The following is a 16,691-nucleotide window of genomic DNA, read 5'->3' as shown; positions in this document are numbered from 1 at the left end:
ACTTTCTCCTTCGATTTATGACTCTTTTTCACTTCTTTTGTCTTTAATCTCGATTTCTATTCAAGGTATTGACTGATTAGGATTTTGGGGTTTTGAGGGTGGTGTAAAGCAGGTGTTTCTCCCCAGTTCAAGAGGGACAGGGATCTACTTGAAGAGAGTCCAATGGAAGCTACAGGGATGATGAAGGAACATGAGCACTGCCTTGTGAGGAGAGGCTGAGGGACCTGGGGCTGGTTAGTCTGGGGAGAAGAAGCCTGAGCAGGGATCTGATCAATGTCTATCAATAGCTGAGGGCTGGGGGTCAGGAAGGAAGGGACAGGCTCTGCTCAGTTGCAGCCTGTGATAGGGGCAGTGGATGGAAGCTGCAGCACAGGAGGTTCCACCTCAACATGAAGAAGAATTTCTTTACTGCAAGGGTCACAGAGCACTGGAGCAGGCTGCCCAGAGAGGTTGTGGAGTCTCCTTCTCTGGAGACATTCCAAACCCACCTGGATGTGTTCCTGTGTGACCTACTCTAGATGTTCCTGCTCTGGCAGCGGGGATGGATCTGATGATCTTTTGAGGTCCCTTTCAACCCCTAACATCCTGTGATTAATTAATTTCCTGGATAACAGGAAGCATTGATTTCAGAGATTTTTAAACTAGTTGGTTTTAGTCTTATAATACCTCCAGGGAAATGTTGAGGAAATTTCAATGTATGTATAAATATATATATATATATATATATATAAAAATTAAACATATGTGTGTATATATGTATAACTATATAAATAATTACACACAGACACATAAGGGATGTATATACACAATTTCATATATATATGGAATTAATCAATATGCTTTTGGATTTCATGGTTGGCCTTCCAGGCTGCCAGTGACCATTGCTGGCTCCTGGGGAGTTTTCCACCAACTGACATTCCCAAGTCCTCCTCCTCCAGGCTGCTCTCCAGCCATTCCTCCCCCAGCCTCTCTTTGTGCTTGGGATTGCCCTGACCCACATGTAGAACCTTTCACTTGGCCTTGTTGAACTTCATGAGGTTGGCTTGGGTCCACCTCTCTAGCCTGGCCAAGTCCCACTGGGTGGATCCCACTGTGTGTCAGCCAGACCACACAGCTTGGTGTCACTTGTAAACTTGCTGAGGGTGCCTCAATCCTACTGCTCATGTTGCTGACAAAGATGTTAAATTGCACTGGTCCCAGTACTGACTCTATTGTGTCACATTAGCAAATCACTTTAAAGCAGGAGAAAAACTGCCTGAAGTGAAATGTACTTTCTTTTTTTTCCCCCCTCTGCCTTAAGCTGCTAGGGAACAGCAGATACTGGAGAAGGAGAGAAGAGCCAAGCTTCAATATGAAAAGCAAATGGAGGAGCGATGGAGAAGGCTGGAGGAACAGAGGCAGAGGGAGGAGCAGAAGAGAGCAGCTGTTGAAGAAAAACGGAGACAAAAGCTTAAAGAGGAGGAGGTAAGGTCCACTCTGAGATGCATGGCAGAGGAACTCTGTGTGATAGCATCAAACATAGCTGAACACTGACATGGCCCAGAGACATGTGGGGGTTACTATTGGAGCTGCAACCACACATCTTCACAGCTATACAAACTCTACTACTACTTGTACATGGAAAACATTGTCCAGAGCTCTTTTTCGTCTCTTGGGTTTTTCTGTCTGCTCTCTCAGAGTAGTCATCTTCTTGTGTTCACATATCTGGGACTGTGTGAAATGATAAAGCATCAGCTTTCCAGAAAGCAGCTCTTAAAGATGAGTCTTTCCACAAAATGGCAAGGATTTTGTTACTGTCATAAAACCACAGAGTGGTGGATGGAAGGCACCTTGAAAGATCATTCAGTCCAACCCCCCTACCAGAGTAGGAGCACCTAGAGCACGTCACACAGGAACACATCCAGGCAGGTTTGGAATGTCTCCAGAGAAGGAGACTCCACAACCTCTCTGAGCAGCCTGTTCCAGGGCTCTGGCACCCTCATAAAGAAAAAGTTTTTCCCTTCTGTTCCTGTGGCACCTCCTCTGCTCTAACTTGCCCCCATTGCCCCTTGTGCTGTCCTTGGACATCCCTGAGCAGACCCTGACTCTGTCCTCCTAACACTGGCCTGCAGATCTTTATCAGCAGCAATAAGGTCACCTCTCAGGCTCCTCTGCTCCAAGATAAAGAGCCCCAGCTCCCTCAGCTTGGCCTTGCATGTCCTACTGCATGCAGCAGCTTGGTGGCTCTGTGCTGGACTCTGCCAAGCAGTTCCCTGAGGTTTTTCTTGGCCTGAGAGGGGCCCAGAACTGGACACAATATTCCAGATGTGGCTTCACTAGGGCAGAGTAGAGGGGCAGGAGAATCTCTTTTGGCTTCCTAACCACAGCCCTTCTAATCCACCCCAGGATGCCCTTGGCCGCCTTGGCCACAAGGGCATATTGCTGGCTCAGGGGCATTCTTCTGTCCACCAAGACCCTCAACTCCCTTTATCCTACACTGGTCTCCAACAGGTCAGTCCCCAACCTATCCTGGTCCATATGGTTGTTCTTTCTCAGATGCCAGACTCTATCCTTGTCCTTGTCAGATTTCATTCCATTTCTCCCCACCCTGTCCAGGTCTGGCTGAATGGCAGCACAGCCTTCAGGTGTGTCAGCTACCCCTCCCAGTTTGGTGTCATCAGCAAACTTGCTGGCAGTGCCCTCATCCAGGTCATTATGAATGTATTGAGTAGTCCATGAAACTGAACTAATGCTTATGAATTTGGTTTTCCTCAGTGACATAAAATCACAAGTGAGGAATCTAAGTTGGTTTAAAAGTAGCACAGAGGAGATTCTGGTTTTGATCTTGAGTCTGATTTCTGATGTAGATTTCTGAGTGCTCTGTGTGTGTGTCTTTCTCTGCATGACACTCTGTAGAAGACAGTACCACTGCTACTGATAAAGAATTAATGATGTTGGGAAAATGGGGCAGTGGGTTTGAAAAAACCAAAAAGTAAAAGTAGTTTCCCTGGTTCCTAGATAAAAAGGCTCTGGGAAGCTGCAGCTCTGCTTTCAGCTGTAACATTCTGATTGTGGCTTCTGCAGAACAGCTGATAATACATTTTACAATCTTTCATCATGTGTTTTGTTTCAAATTTTGCTAACAAAACAGAAACAGGCACAAAGGGTAGGAGATCTCCCTCTGCTGTTGACCTGATCTGCTTCTTCCCCGGGGTTTCCTGCTGTGATCACCTTTTGTAGCTAACGAAAGTTGATTGCCTTTATGTGGGTTGTAAAGGAAAGCAGTAGGTACAAAAACTTCCTAAATCCTGTACTCAAAATTTGCACCCAAGAGGGGGACAGGGAGTGGGAGAGGTGTGGGCAGAGTGAGCAACTGCCTGCTTTTTCTGCCTGCATGGTTTTGCAGCACTGGAGAAATAAGAGCAGGGTGGTCAGACATAAGTGAAGCTGTGCTAGTTTGGAGCCAAAGATCTACTCAGTGGGGACCTCTTGAAAGAGCCTCCTGCACTTGTCCAGAGATGGATTAAGGAGAGACTGAGCACAGTGATGTTTCTCCCAAGCATCAGCAAGGCTGTTACAGCTCCCCAGCACCCTGTACATGTGATGGGAAACTTCTTCAGTGATGAGAAAGAGGCTTGTTGCCTCCCAAGTGTTTGGTCGTAATACGAGTACAACTCCTGGCTCTGCTCACTGAGCTGGGCCTTCAATCTTAAACTGTCCAAGACCTTTTGGGTGCTAAGGGAGGTCCAGGCCTGGTTCTTTTGAGGAACCAGGGGGAAGTCTAAGTGGGCAGGAAGACAGGAGAGGATGGTTGTTTGAGGGTGTTTTAGACCTGGTGGGAAGAAACATTCAGGAGCCAGTGAAGGAAGGGGAGGGTACATAGAGCAATAATTTGTAGAACAGAGGATGATGGAAGAAGGAAATTGGAAAATGAGATGCCACCATCTCCTGGCTTCCTTTCAATTATTTTTCATTCCCTCATGTCCCAAATTACACTTGAACTCTACTAAAGGATCTGCCAACTCCCTCCCCCCAGCTCTTGGAGCTCTTCAAACCCTGTATGTGTAGTAGCAGCAGAGGTAAGGATGGTGATGAAGTTGCAGCTTCCTGAGCATTGCAAGTTACTCAGTGCTGGTGAGTCATGTTGGACATTAGAGATCTTCTTCACTGGAAGAGCTTTGAACCTGCATTTCCCACACTTGTGTTTGAAGCCAGGGTGTGCCCTGTCCAGTATACTGCAACAGGTCTTCAGTGTTTCTCTTTTGAATACTGGCTTACACTGGGCAGGGACTGGAGCACCCATTATTTGGCACTTCAGATGCATGGTGAGCAAGCAAAGAGAGATTTTCTTCCTTGATGCCTGCCTTAAGGGTTGTCCTTAAGTCTTTTTTTCCTTGCTTTTTAACACAGCAGAAGGCAGTGAACTAGATGATCCTTGAGGTCCCTTCCAACCCTAACACTTCTATGATTCTATGATCTGTAATAGGAGCAGGTTGGATAGAGCTTTCTAGACAACATTGTTCTTGCATCTGTAAGGGTTTAAGAGAGGTGAATGGCTCTTAAACTGAGGCTTGTTGGCTTCCCACATCAGAGAATCCTCTGCTTGGCTGTTTTTCATGCAAAGGACTTCTCAAAGAGGAGATGGCTAAAGCTTAGTTTTGCTTACTTTTTTATAGGTGATTGATGGTAGTTTAAAGGTCTGTGTTGATGGGAATGGAGGTGTTTTGGTTGAGTTCTCCTTAGAGAAGCTTGTTGCTGAGAACAGTGGAAATCTGTTCAGTTCCTCAGGACTCAAACATGCTTGAGAATCGTTCTGTCCTCATTCACTGAGCCTTTCATATCTGTGGAGGTCTTGAGAGGCACTGCCATTCCCTCCATGTTACGTTTAAAGCTGCCCACTTCTCTCAGTAGAGGTCTCTGAGCCTTGAGGAAGGAACTGTGGTGGTGTACAACAGAACCATAGAATGGTTTGCTTGCAAGGGACCTCCAAAGTCAGCCAGTCTAACCCCCTCTTCAGTCAGCAGGGACATCCTCCACTAGATAGGCTGGACAAGGCTGTGAGCAAGGCTCACCTTGAATATCAACAGGGCCATATGGGGCCTCAACTACCTCCCTGAGTAATCTGCTGAAGTGTGCCACCACCCTCAGGGTCCAGAACTTGTTCCTAACATCCAGTCTCAATCTGCTCTTCTCTCATTTCAAACCATTGCCCCTCGTCCTGCCCCTGAAGGCTTTTGCAAACAGTCTCTCTCCATGCTTCTTGTAGCCCCCTTCAGGTACTGGGAGGCTGCTCTCGGCTCTCCCTGGAGCCTTCTCTTCTCCAGGCTGAACAATCTCAGCTCCTTCAGCCTGTCCTTGAGGGAGAAGTGTTCCAAACCCTTGAGCATATTTGTGGCTCTCCTCTGGGCTCCGTTAGGTCATAGAATCATAAGTCCGTGTCCTTCCTGTGCTGAGGGCTCCACACCTGGATGCAGTACTCCAGATGAGGACTCACCAGAGCAGAGGAAAGTGGCAGAATCTCCTCTCTCAGCCTCTCAACCACACTTCATTTGATGCAGCCCAGGATGCCACTGGCCTTGTGGGCTGCAAGGACACACTTTACTTCTTAATGTGCTCCTCAAATTAAATATAACAGAACTCTGTTGTTGCTATGTGGAAGAGCCAATCAAAGAATGAAGCCAGCTGATAATAACCAGGAAGCAGTTTCTTACAGTGATTCTTACAGTGCCAGTGGATGTATAAAATGAAGAGGAGGAGGTTTTGTGGGTTTATTAAGCTGTTTATGTTGTACCTGAAGGGGGCCACAAGAAGGCTGCAGAGGGACTGTTTGCAAAGGTCTGCAGGTGACAGGATGAGGGGCAATGGTTTGAAATGAGAGAAGAGCATATTCAGATCGGATGTTAGGAGCAAGTTCTGTACTATGAGGGTGATGGAACACTGCAGTAGGTTGCCCAGGGAGGCAGCTGAGCCTCTGTGCCTGGAGATCTGTGAGCCTGGACAAAGCTCTGAGCAACCTGATCTGCTTGAGGATGTCCTTGCTGACTGCAGGGGGGTTGGACTGGCTGACTTTAGGAGGTCCCTTCTAACCCAAACCATTCTCTGATTTTCCATGATTCCAAATTGGTTTAGAATTGCTTACACAAGTTATTTTGAGTCATAATACTTTCAAAATGAAAAATATCCTTTTTTTTCCCCCACATCTGTGTCATTTTTTTTCACATAGAGAAAGTCAGAGTACTTCAGTCAAGCTATTTATACTCTCACTACTGGGGTTTGGGTTTGTTTTGCTTCTTGGTTGTGTGGTGTGTTTTTTCCAGACCAAGAAGTGCAAATCTTTGTTCTGTTGCTTAGTCTGAGGAAAACCTGGATGAGTAACTGGAAGGTAACATGTACATCTGGGATACAAGCAGTAGATGGCTCTCTTTTTATGGTTTTACTCGAGCTTGTACATCAGGGCTCTTTGTGGCAGCTCACTGTGCAGGGTGTATTTATCTACAGCTGTTAAGAGTTCCCACATGAGGGTCACATGGATTGGTTGATATGATTTTAAGGAGCTGCTTTGTCTGTGAAGTAGACAGGAAGGCTTCTGCACATTGTTTGCTCATCTAGTCACAGGTTGTATTGGGTTGGAGGGGACCCTCAAAGGTCATGTCTAACCCCTCCTGCAGGTAGCAGGGACACTTCCAACCAGATCAGGCTGTGCAGGGACACCTCCAGTCTGATCTTGAATGTCTCCAAGGACAGGGCCTCAACCAGATCCCTGGGCAGCCTGTTCCAGTTTTTCTCCATTCTCATTGTAAAGAACTTCCTTATGTCCAACCTAAATCTGCCCTGTTCTGGTTTCAAACCACTGCCCCTCATCCTATCATTCCAAGCCCTTCTAAACAGTCCCTCCCCAGCCTTCCGGTAGGTCCCCTTCAGATACTGAAATGCAGCTCTAAGGTCTCCTTAGAGCCTTCTCTTCTGCAGGCTGAACAGCCCCAATTCCTTTAGCCTGTCTTCATAGGACATGTTCTTCCACCCTCTGATCATCTTTGTGGCCTCCTCTGGACCTGATCCATCGGGTCCATGTTTCTCTTGTGTTGGTGGCCCCAGAGCTGGACACAGTACTGCAGGTGAGGTCTCAGCTGAGCAGAGCAGGCAGGTGCAATCACTTCCCTCAGCCTGCTGCCATGCTTCTTTTGGTGCGGCCCAGGCTGCCATTGGTCTTCTGGGCTGCAAGCACATACTGTTGGCTCATGTCCAGCTACTCATCTACCAGCACCCCCAAGTCCTTTTCTGCAGGGCTGCTCTCAATTCCATCATCCCCCACAGCCTGTGTTGATATCTAGAATTGCCCTGACTTAGGTGCAGGACCTTACACTTTGGCTGAGGAGAGTCTCAAGAGGTTCAATAAGACAACCTCTCCAACCTGTCCAGGGCCCTCTGGATTTCACCCATCCTGTTCTTCAGTCTTGTCAACTGCACCACTCAGCTTGGTGCAAACTTGCTGTGGGTGTCCTCAATCTATCTGTCTTTATCACTGATGGAGATACAGGTCCCAATACATGCCCTTGAGGGACACCACTTGTCACCTATCTCCATTTAGACATCAAGCTATTGACCACTACCCTTTGGATGTGATCATCCAACCAATTCCTTGGCTGCTGGACAGTCCACCCATCAAGTCCATATCTCTCCAGCTCAGAGAGAAAAGATAAAGGATTTCTTTGTCTTTAACTTTCATCACAGACCAAATTCTGAGTGTATGAGTCGTTCATGCTATGCTTCCACGTGTGCCCACTCTTTTCTTGGACTTTTCAGTTCTGTTCTGACTTGAAAACGCTAAACAACATTTTTATTTGTGGGTGGGAGGTAAAAAAAGGCCTTTTTATTGTTCTTTATCTAAGTTACATCTGCAGGGTTTCAGGGGGTTTCATAATTATGCTCTTTAGTGCTTTAATGAAAGGCTCTTTGCAAATGAAAATTAATGAACCTCTCCACAGCATGTAATTGAAGATTTCACCCTCAGATTGTAGGTAGGATGAGCTTTCAGATATGGATGAAAATTAATTTCATGTCTCTCATCTAGTCCATCTTGCGCTTTATTCTTAAACCAGTGCTCTCATGGTAGGTGGTAGAAGTGTACTCTGTGGCTTGCAGACTACAAAATATTGCTGCTCCTTGCTCCAAGCAGCATTAAAACAAAAAAATCCAAGAAATCACCTGGATCAGTGAAACCTGACTGCTTTCATCTTAGCTTTTTTTTGATTGATGTGTGACAATGTTCATTAGATCCCAAAAGAAAGATTCTGTCCAAGTGTCTGTTTTAATGAGAAAGAAATGTGAGGGTGATTTCCCCTCAGATAAATTCTTGGAAAGGTGTATTGAATCCAAATGCACAGTAGGAGAAAAGAATGAAAATAAATCAGCAGGCTGCAGAGGACTGGTGGCAAAATAGGAGGTGTGGACTGGAAAGACTTAAAATACAAGAAAGGGATTCAAACAGAATTAAAATCACGTGGGGAGGTGGAAGGTATACAAGCAAAAAGCGTGAAAGTTGCATGCCTCACACAAGTTTCAAATGTGAAAATTGCATTTGCAAGTATTGAGACAAATTAAATTGTAGCATACTAAACCTGAGGGGAGTGACTTTGAATTATAGAGGCTGGAATATTGCTTTCTTTTCACACCCAAAGTACAAACAAGAAGTGAGAGAGGGTATTGAAAACTGTGGGGCTTTTATGTGCTGTTGCAGAAGAGGCTGTGCTTGAGCTTTGTGATGCTTCTTGCCTTTGCTCTGCAGGGAGGAGGAGGAGGAGGCAAGAGGCAGGGCACGCATTTGCTGCTTGGACACTGATAGCACTGACTAGACAGAAGGGAGACAAAAAGAGAGGAGGGAGGGCGGGGAAGCAGCTGCCTTCTTTCAGTGGGCTTTGCATGACAGACCCTGAGCTAAAGACATGGAAGGGGAGACAAAGCTGAAGTGAAAGCTAAACCACATGACTGCATGAAAGATCATCTTCCTGGTCATGGCAGTAGAAATTCTAACAGCAGGGTGGGTCCCCTGGCCAAAAGCAACAGGGACAGGAGGGCTGAGAACAGCAGAAAGGGTGTGTGAGAACTGGCTTTTATCACTCTCTGTGTAGAGGCTAATAGAATGGAATTCTTTTTGGTATCAGTGCTGGGTAATGAAATTAAGAGAACTTAAAGACAAACGGTAGTGGCTTGCTGCTGAAATTGGTGGATAATTGGTAGCATGCTTGGATGAGGTGGGAAAAATGAGGTCAGAAACGAATGGAAGTCATGGTACTAGGAGAGATTCTTCAAAGACATGGAAGAGGAGACAAGTATATTGCAGATGAGCAGATGCTGATGAGAGTGCATTTGGCATTGTAGAAAGCCAGTGACCACAGACAGAGGCCCAGGAAGGTAACATGAAGGGTAGAGGTGTGTGCATTAAAGTTCCAGGCAAGGTAGTTACTGCAGGTGCCTGATGTTAGGGTGTGATCTGCTAGAGGAGCCCCATCAGAAACAGCAGAGGGAGACCTCCTTGAACAGGTTCTGAAAATGGATGGTAAATACCTTAGGGAAGGGGATAGGAAACCTAGGCCAAAGTCATGAATCGGTGGCAGAAAGTCATGTGGCCGAGAGATGCAGAAGAGGTTTTTGCACAGTTGAGCTAAGCTACCAAAAGGATACTGGAGAACAGCAGGGGATTAATAGAACTAAAAAGGGCTATGATGTAATCATAGAAGCCTTACAGGATCAAGAGTTGGGAGTGGATAGAGCAGGAGTTTCATACTAGACCAGAATGATGTAGCAAAGGTAGTAATCAATAGGATCAAAATGACTATGAGGATCCAAAGGCTAAAATCCATTGTGGCAGGAGTTGGAGGCACCAAGAGGGGGTTCGTCTTTCACAGGAGGGTTTGGGCTGCAGAAATGTAAGGATGAAGAGGTTGCCAGATGTGAATGTCAGGAGGAAAGGAAGAGGATGGTTGATGATGGGCTGGTGGCTGGAGAAGCACCAGGTTTTATCTGCCTGAAAGGAGGAAGAGGAAAAATTGCAGAGATCATTGTCCTGGTAAACCACTGAGAAACTAACAGAGGGTGGAGGTGGGAAGAAAATTGAGTTGGAGGTCTCTGAGTAAGAAGAGGTGGTGGAGAGGGTAATAAAGTGACCATACAGAACTGTAAGTTAGCGCAGGATTTGGGGAGGGAATGAAGTCTCCTCCCTTTTCTTCCCCATCTGAAAATCCTGACTCATCAAGCCATAGAGGAATGTGGGTGTGGAGGGGGAAAAAAACTCAGAACAGCATGATCTGGGCATGCACTAAAAAAATACACAGGGGAGAAAAAAATAAAGAAATCATAAGCTCTTAAATGCTTAGCCTGTAAAGAACATAGGGGGAGAAAGGAGGGAGGGGTAGTGAAAATAAATAAATATATGGAGCATCCTGCAAAGTAACCTACTTTGGGTCTGAAGTGCTCATTTATCTGCGTGGCTAGGAGGAGCCACTGGCATTGCAGCAATTGAGCTGTGCTCAGAAAGGGATGGGGGAGAGGGAAAGGAAAAAATCCTGAGGGCTGCCTTGACAAGAAAGAGTTAATGCTTGCCGAGCATTATTCTTATACAAATTAAGTCCAGAGCACAGCAGCAGCCTCACCAGCAGGAGCAGATGCTAGGCAGTGATGCAACCTGTGTTATTTACTTAGGCCTCTGTGGTGACCTCAGTGGCTTGCAGACAAAGGACACAGACATCTAGGGGTAGGTAGCACGCTGATGCCTTCTTTACTCACTCTTTTTTTTCTCTTTTACTGCAAAGAAGCTCTTGTAATCATCTCGCATGGAGCAACAGGGGAATGGTGATTTGAGTGAGTTAGTTATTTTTGAGCGTGGTTTCAGAAGGAGGGAGGGGGAAAAAACGCCACCAAAAAATCAACTAATTCAGAGTTGGTTTCTGGTTTTGTCTCAATATCACCAGGAACGTTTAGAAGCCATGATGCGTCGGTCCCTTGAACGCAGCCAGCAGCTGGAACAGAAGCAGAAGCGATGGTCGTGGGGAGGAGCACTGGCTGCAGGCTCAGGAGGGAGAGATGGTGAGTGAAACAGGCTGCCTGCATTGCAGATCTCCCAAGTGCAAAATGCATGAGGTTGTGGAGATAGTGAGGATGATGCATTTTCTGCTTAGGGTGGTACTGATGGGGCTACTGCCTTAGGGCGTGAATCGGTGCTTTGTAATTGCTTGCCAGGCTTCCTCTCTTTAATACTTTCTAGGCAGAAAGGTCACTCCTAACTTGAGGAGCACAGATGATGTTAACAGAGTAACCAGAATCTGTTTGGAGGATGCTAAAACTAAAATTGATGCTCTCTCTCTCTCTGTATTCTTTTCCCTCTGCGTTTTCATCCCACGCACACAGTTAGCAAATTGAGTATTCACCAAAGGGCTGAGTGTTGTCTAAACCTCTCTAAAGATGATCTGGTTTTGTTTGGTGCTTCTAAAAACCCAGGGGGAAATTCTAGATTGCTATGCAGCACGTGCAGTTTAAAAGAGCTTGGTGGATTTGTTTTATGGGGTTTTATTTTTTTCTCCTCACATACTTTTGTTGCTGCCCTTTTTGATTTGGCTTCAGAAGAAATCCTTTGAATTACGTAATGAGTCATGTACTGCTTTTATGTTTCTGATAGGTGCATGTTTTCTGCTTTTAAATCCTCGTTTGGTTAAATGTGTCAGCTTTCTCTAAACTGATGTTATGGGGGGAGAAAAAGATTCATGTTTGGGTGGTGGTGAAAATGTGACAGTTGCTGTCTTTTAAATAGACTTTGTCTGAAAAGGCAAACTCTTTCACATCATGATTTTTGTAGTGTGCCATCAAAAAAGAAGCAGCCAGGAAATTAAATATATCTGATAATAAAAGAAGTATTTTATGCTTTGAGAAGGAAGCCAGTTTGTCTTTGAGGCAGTTGATGTTTGATTCTAGCTTCCTCAATTTACTCAGTAATTTCGTTCACCTCTTTTTTTGCTCTGATTTCTCTGCCGTGTAGGTGAATCAGAAAATACCCCACCCCCTGTTCTAGGTTTAGCTGCCAACACCCTTCCTCCAGACCCTGTGACCTCTACTGCTCCTGCTGATTCCTTCAATGGTATTTCAGAGAATCCACAGTCCCATCTTGTCTCATTTCTAACTGTTCTAATCACTGTAATCCATCCACTGAGCTCCTCCTTCCTAACCACTGTGGTTTGGTTTGGTTTTTTTCCCCCCTTATTATTTCAGTCTAGTTCTCTACAGCATTACCCTTGGAGATGTGGACCAAATGTCTTTTTAATTTCCCTTTTAATTTTGCCATGGTGGAGCAATGCATGCCTCTCATTCCAGCACACTTAGAGGTATTTCATGGTGATTTTTTTCCTCACTCACTGTAGACTATTCCCACTCTGTTAATTCTGCCTGTGCTCTGTGTTTGTGTGTCTGTGTGTAAATATAATTGCACACGTTTGACAGATGTAAGGGGCATGCACAGGTGCAGATGCTGTTGAAAAGAAGCTTCACTGAGAGAAAATGTATTATGGAGACCTTATTTCATCCAAACAGTCCTTTTGTGGTGGTTTTTTTTCCATCACAAAGGACTTTTCCTGCAGTATTTAAGTGCAAGCAAATTCAGTCTAAGTAGCCATGCTGTGCTTTCAGCTTCCTGACGTGGCTTTTGGCCCAGCTGGTAACAAACTGAAGTACCTGACTTTGTCTGAGCAACTGTGTTTTGTTTCCTTTCATATTGTTTTATTGATTTTTAAAAATTTATTACTTAAATTTATTTTATATTGTTTTCTTTCTCAATGTATTTATATTTGTTTTAGTTTATATTGTTGTATGTATTTGTTTTAATTGATATTGTTTTCTTTTATACTGGTTTTGGGTTTGTTTGGGTTTTGTTTATTGCTTGTTTATTTGTTTCTGGTTTTTACTTTTCTTTAAGTTATTCTTCCCAGAAAAGGACTGTGAAGTAGATGAGTCCTCCAAAATTCCATGCAGCATTTCTGATTTTGATTGCAAATGTATTTGGCCCTTTGAAAATTCTACCTGTGCTCTTAAGAACTGAGGTCTTTCTCTCTCCCCAAAGGAGGAGCTAGGCTTGGATATTGCTCTTGCAGAATGCACAGGACATGTTGTCCTGCCCATGGTCCCACAGAATTGTTAGTTCTGTGCAAACAGATTGGATTTTTTTTTGTACTGATTGTTGCTCATCTACAAAGAGATTTAGATGTGCAGCTGATGTTCTGCAGGGTACCACCATTACACCTGCTTGTATTTTAAAAGCAAACACAGAGAATCCTGCTGTAGTAGATTGAGGCAAATCTTGAAGACCCCACTGAGGCAGCATTTCAATGCATATTATAGGGAATGTAGTGACTGAAGAGCTGCAGAATTATGGGCAACTATATTTGCCTAGCTGAAAACACCTTGTTTTTGAATTAAATAAAATGTAAAGGTGCAAGGCATCTATGGTTTTAGCTTCAGCAGTCCATGCAGTGATCACTCAATACTGGTACACTGTAGTGGTATTTGTCATTTAATACCTGAATAACATTTTTTTCCTGTCATACATTGTACATACATACAATAAATGGCAAGTCAGGTGGTGTGCTCAAACAGACTTTGTCAAACAGTAGTGCAGAACAAAAATGAAAGCCCCTGGGGTAGGACAAAAGAAAAACTTGCTGCTTCTTTCTTTCTTCCCTTCTCTCGCTTGCTTTTCTTCCCTTCTCTCGCTTGCTTTTCTTCCCTTCTCTCGCTTGCTTTTCTTCCCTTCTCTCGCTTGCTTTTCTTCCCTTCTCTCGCTTGCTTTTCTTCCCTTCTCTCGCTTGCTTTTCTTCCCTTCTCTCGCTTGCTTTTCTTCCCTTCTCTCGCTTGCTTTTCTTCCCTTCTCTCGCTTGCTTTTCTTCCCTTCTCTCGCTTGCTTTTCTTCCCTTCTCTCGCTTGCTTTTCTTCCCTTCTCTCGCTTGCTTTTCTTCCCTTCTCTCGCTTGCTTTTCTTCCCTTCTCTCGCTTGCTTTTCTTCCCTTCTCTCGCTTGCTTTTCTTCCCTTCTCTCGCTTGCTTTTCTTCCCTTCTCTCGCTTGCTTTTCTTCCCTTCTCTCGCTTGCTTTTCTTCCCTTCTCTCGCTTGCTTTTCTTCCCTTCTCTCGCTTGCTTTTCTTCCCTTCTCTCGCTTGCTTTTCTTCCCTTCTCTCGCTTGCTTTTCTTCCCTTCTCTCGCTTGCTTTTCTTCCCTTCTCTCGCTTGCTTTTCTTCCCTTCTCTCGCTTGCTTTTCTTCCCTTCTCTCGCTTGCTTCCCTGTTGCTCTTAAGCCAAAAAAAAAGATAAAACCAAATGGTTGCTGCCAGATTATTTGTTGAAGGAAGGAGTGAGTTCTCATCATGTGAACTCATAAATGTTTGTTATTTCATTTTTCATATTAGTCTAATACCTGAGGTCCACTCCAGACTGAAAATAGGGGAAGAAGGGAACAGAGATAAGGAGTTCAGCCTTATGTATGCAGTTTCTTTTCTTTAACTTTCTGCTTGTGCTGTTACTGAATATCTCATGTCAGAATGGCTGCAGCTCATACAGACCTGATAGATAATGATTTGCCTGTGGCTGTGTAAAAGACAGGCTGCTGTAAAACTGGAATTCAATAAAATGCACCCCAAAGCACGTCTCAGAAAATGCTGTTCCCTGGCATTGCCTTATTCAGTGCTATGACGAGTGGCAAGGGCCAACAAGTACAAATGCAAGGTTAATTTAGGGAGTTAATCAAGGCTCTGATGTTGAATACAAATATCTTCAATGCATCTCTCTGCAGCATGTGACAAACTTTCAGCCTCTACAATGAATCTGCCAAAGCAAATGGATTCGCCCATCAGTAAGCGCCTCTCCTCCTCCACAGCGGCTATAACGCATTCCCCTGACAGAGGCAAGTGACTATGCTGCTCTCCTACCAGCCTAAGCTCTTCTTCTGCTTAAAGCACTTCTTCTTCATGTAGCTGTGTAACTTCCTTATGTCTGTTAGTCAAAATAACTCAGTAAGTTAATGCAAATCCCACGACTCTGCTGCTGTCTTGGAGATCCCCCCCATACATGGGGTTTTTATTAATGATTCTTTCTCAGTTTTTGATACTCCAGCAAACAGGGTTGTAAGTACGTAGTGAGACTGCTGCACTTGCCTAAAACTGTGCTTCTTGTGATCTTCTAGCTAAATAATGGAAACCAAGTAAGCCAAACATGTGGCTCTACCATAGACTTGGGCTGTACCGTGGGCAGAAGTATGTCCGATGAGCCACCTGGGAGACTTCAATCTGAGAACCTTGGTTGTAGAGCCCTTTAATTTGATTTGAGGCTCTGATCCATGAGAAGCTCAGCAAAAGATGATCATCTTGTGGGATTAATGGTTACTAAACACTGCAAGAGAGGACCAAAGGGTTTATCCCACTGTGAACTCTTTGGATTTAGTGTGTCCTTTTTGTTCTCCTCTACCCTTTTTTTGAAACTCTAGAAGAGTTTCTTGACTGAAATAAGTAGCAGGGAAAGCTTGTTTCCAGACTGAAAAGGTGAATTGGCTTTCATTTCTGAATTAATGAAAACTCAACAGCTCTGACATTATGATGGTAGATGGCTCTATGTATGTGTAATAGGAGCTTCTATGAATAACTTCCCTAACTGATGCTCACGGTTATGGACTTAGGAAGGAATGCAGGTATATTGTATAAATAAGACTTACATAACGTGGTGAGACAGCAGATTTTAAATGCGGTCTCAGTAGGGTTGGCACATTAGTGAGCAGCTGTGCTGTTACAACCAAATGCTTCACCTTTCCTACTGAAGGCAAAGCTTCTTTTTTTTTCCTTATGCTGAGTCATGAAAGCAACCATTACGCAGAGTGGAGCCATGCCTCTGATTAAGAGCAAAGTGCAGCACAGCCCTAACTTTGCTATATTTGGAACGTGCCTCTGATTAAGAGCAAAATGCAGCACAGTCATAACCTTCCTGTACTTGCTGGACATGAAAATGGTGGAGAAATTGGAAACCTTATTTTCATTCCCTCTGAAAAATATCTTGAAATAGTTCAACTCTTAAAAGTTTTGGGGTTGTTTTGTGTTGGTTTTCTTTTCATGTAATCATTTCATTGTTTTCTTTCAGTTCTTGTAATGTAACATTGGTTTGTTTCTTGGCATTTTAAATTTGATTTCATTTGCTCCCATCCTTCAGCTCACCGCATGCATCTTAGTCCCATGGAAAACTTTCTTGTTTCTCGGCTGCTGACTCCCACACAGTCATCTCTAGCCAGAAGCAGAAGTACATTAATGCTTTCTGAGCAGTACAATAATCCAGGTAAAAACAAACAAACAAACAAAAAACAACAAGCAAGTGAATTACTCACAGATGGTTTTGGTTGGCTTTGAACAGATGCTGAAAGAAATGTCAATTTACTTGATAGTAAAAGTAGGAATGAAGTTGTTCGTGTTGGAAGTGTGTTTGGAAAAAATCATAGAATTGTCAGGGTTGGAAGGGACCTCAAGGATCAGCCAGTTCCAACCCCCCTGCCATGGGCAGGTACACCTCACACTACAGCAGGTTGCTCACAGTCACATCCAGCCTGGCCCTCAAAACCTCCAGGGATGAGGCTTGTACCACCTCCCTGGGCAACCTGTGCCAGTTTCTCACCACCCTCATGGGGAAGAACTGCTTCCTGACATC

At 44.5% G+C, this 16,691-nt stretch overlaps 1 protein-coding gene across 1 annotated transcript in view; it reads left to right on the top strand.

The window, feature by feature from the left end:
• The window catches only part of MAP7D2 (MAP7 domain containing 2), a 48,501-nt gene that overhangs the window by 544 nt on the left and 31,266 nt on the right, over positions 1-16,691 (top strand). Inside the window, exons 3-7 of the mRNA XM_054166152.1 lie at positions 1,301-1,464; positions 10,947-11,061; positions 12,008-12,106; positions 14,800-14,910; positions 16,203-16,325. Of these exons, the coding sequence (XP_054022127.1) occupies positions 1,301-1,464; positions 10,947-11,061; positions 12,008-12,106; positions 14,800-14,910; positions 16,203-16,325 (612 nt within the window). The remainder of the gene's footprint in view (positions 1-1,300; positions 1,465-10,946; positions 11,062-12,007; positions 12,107-14,799; positions 14,911-16,202; positions 16,326-16,691) is intronic.

Source organism: Dryobates pubescens, chromosome 12 (genome assembly GCF_014839835.1).
Source record: "Dryobates pubescens isolate bDryPub1 chromosome 12, bDryPub1.pri, whole genome shotgun sequence".
NCBI classification, from domain to species: Eukaryota; Metazoa; Chordata; class Aves; order Piciformes; family Picidae; genus Dryobates; species Dryobates pubescens.
This window is presented reverse-complemented; position numbering and strand designations above follow the sequence as displayed.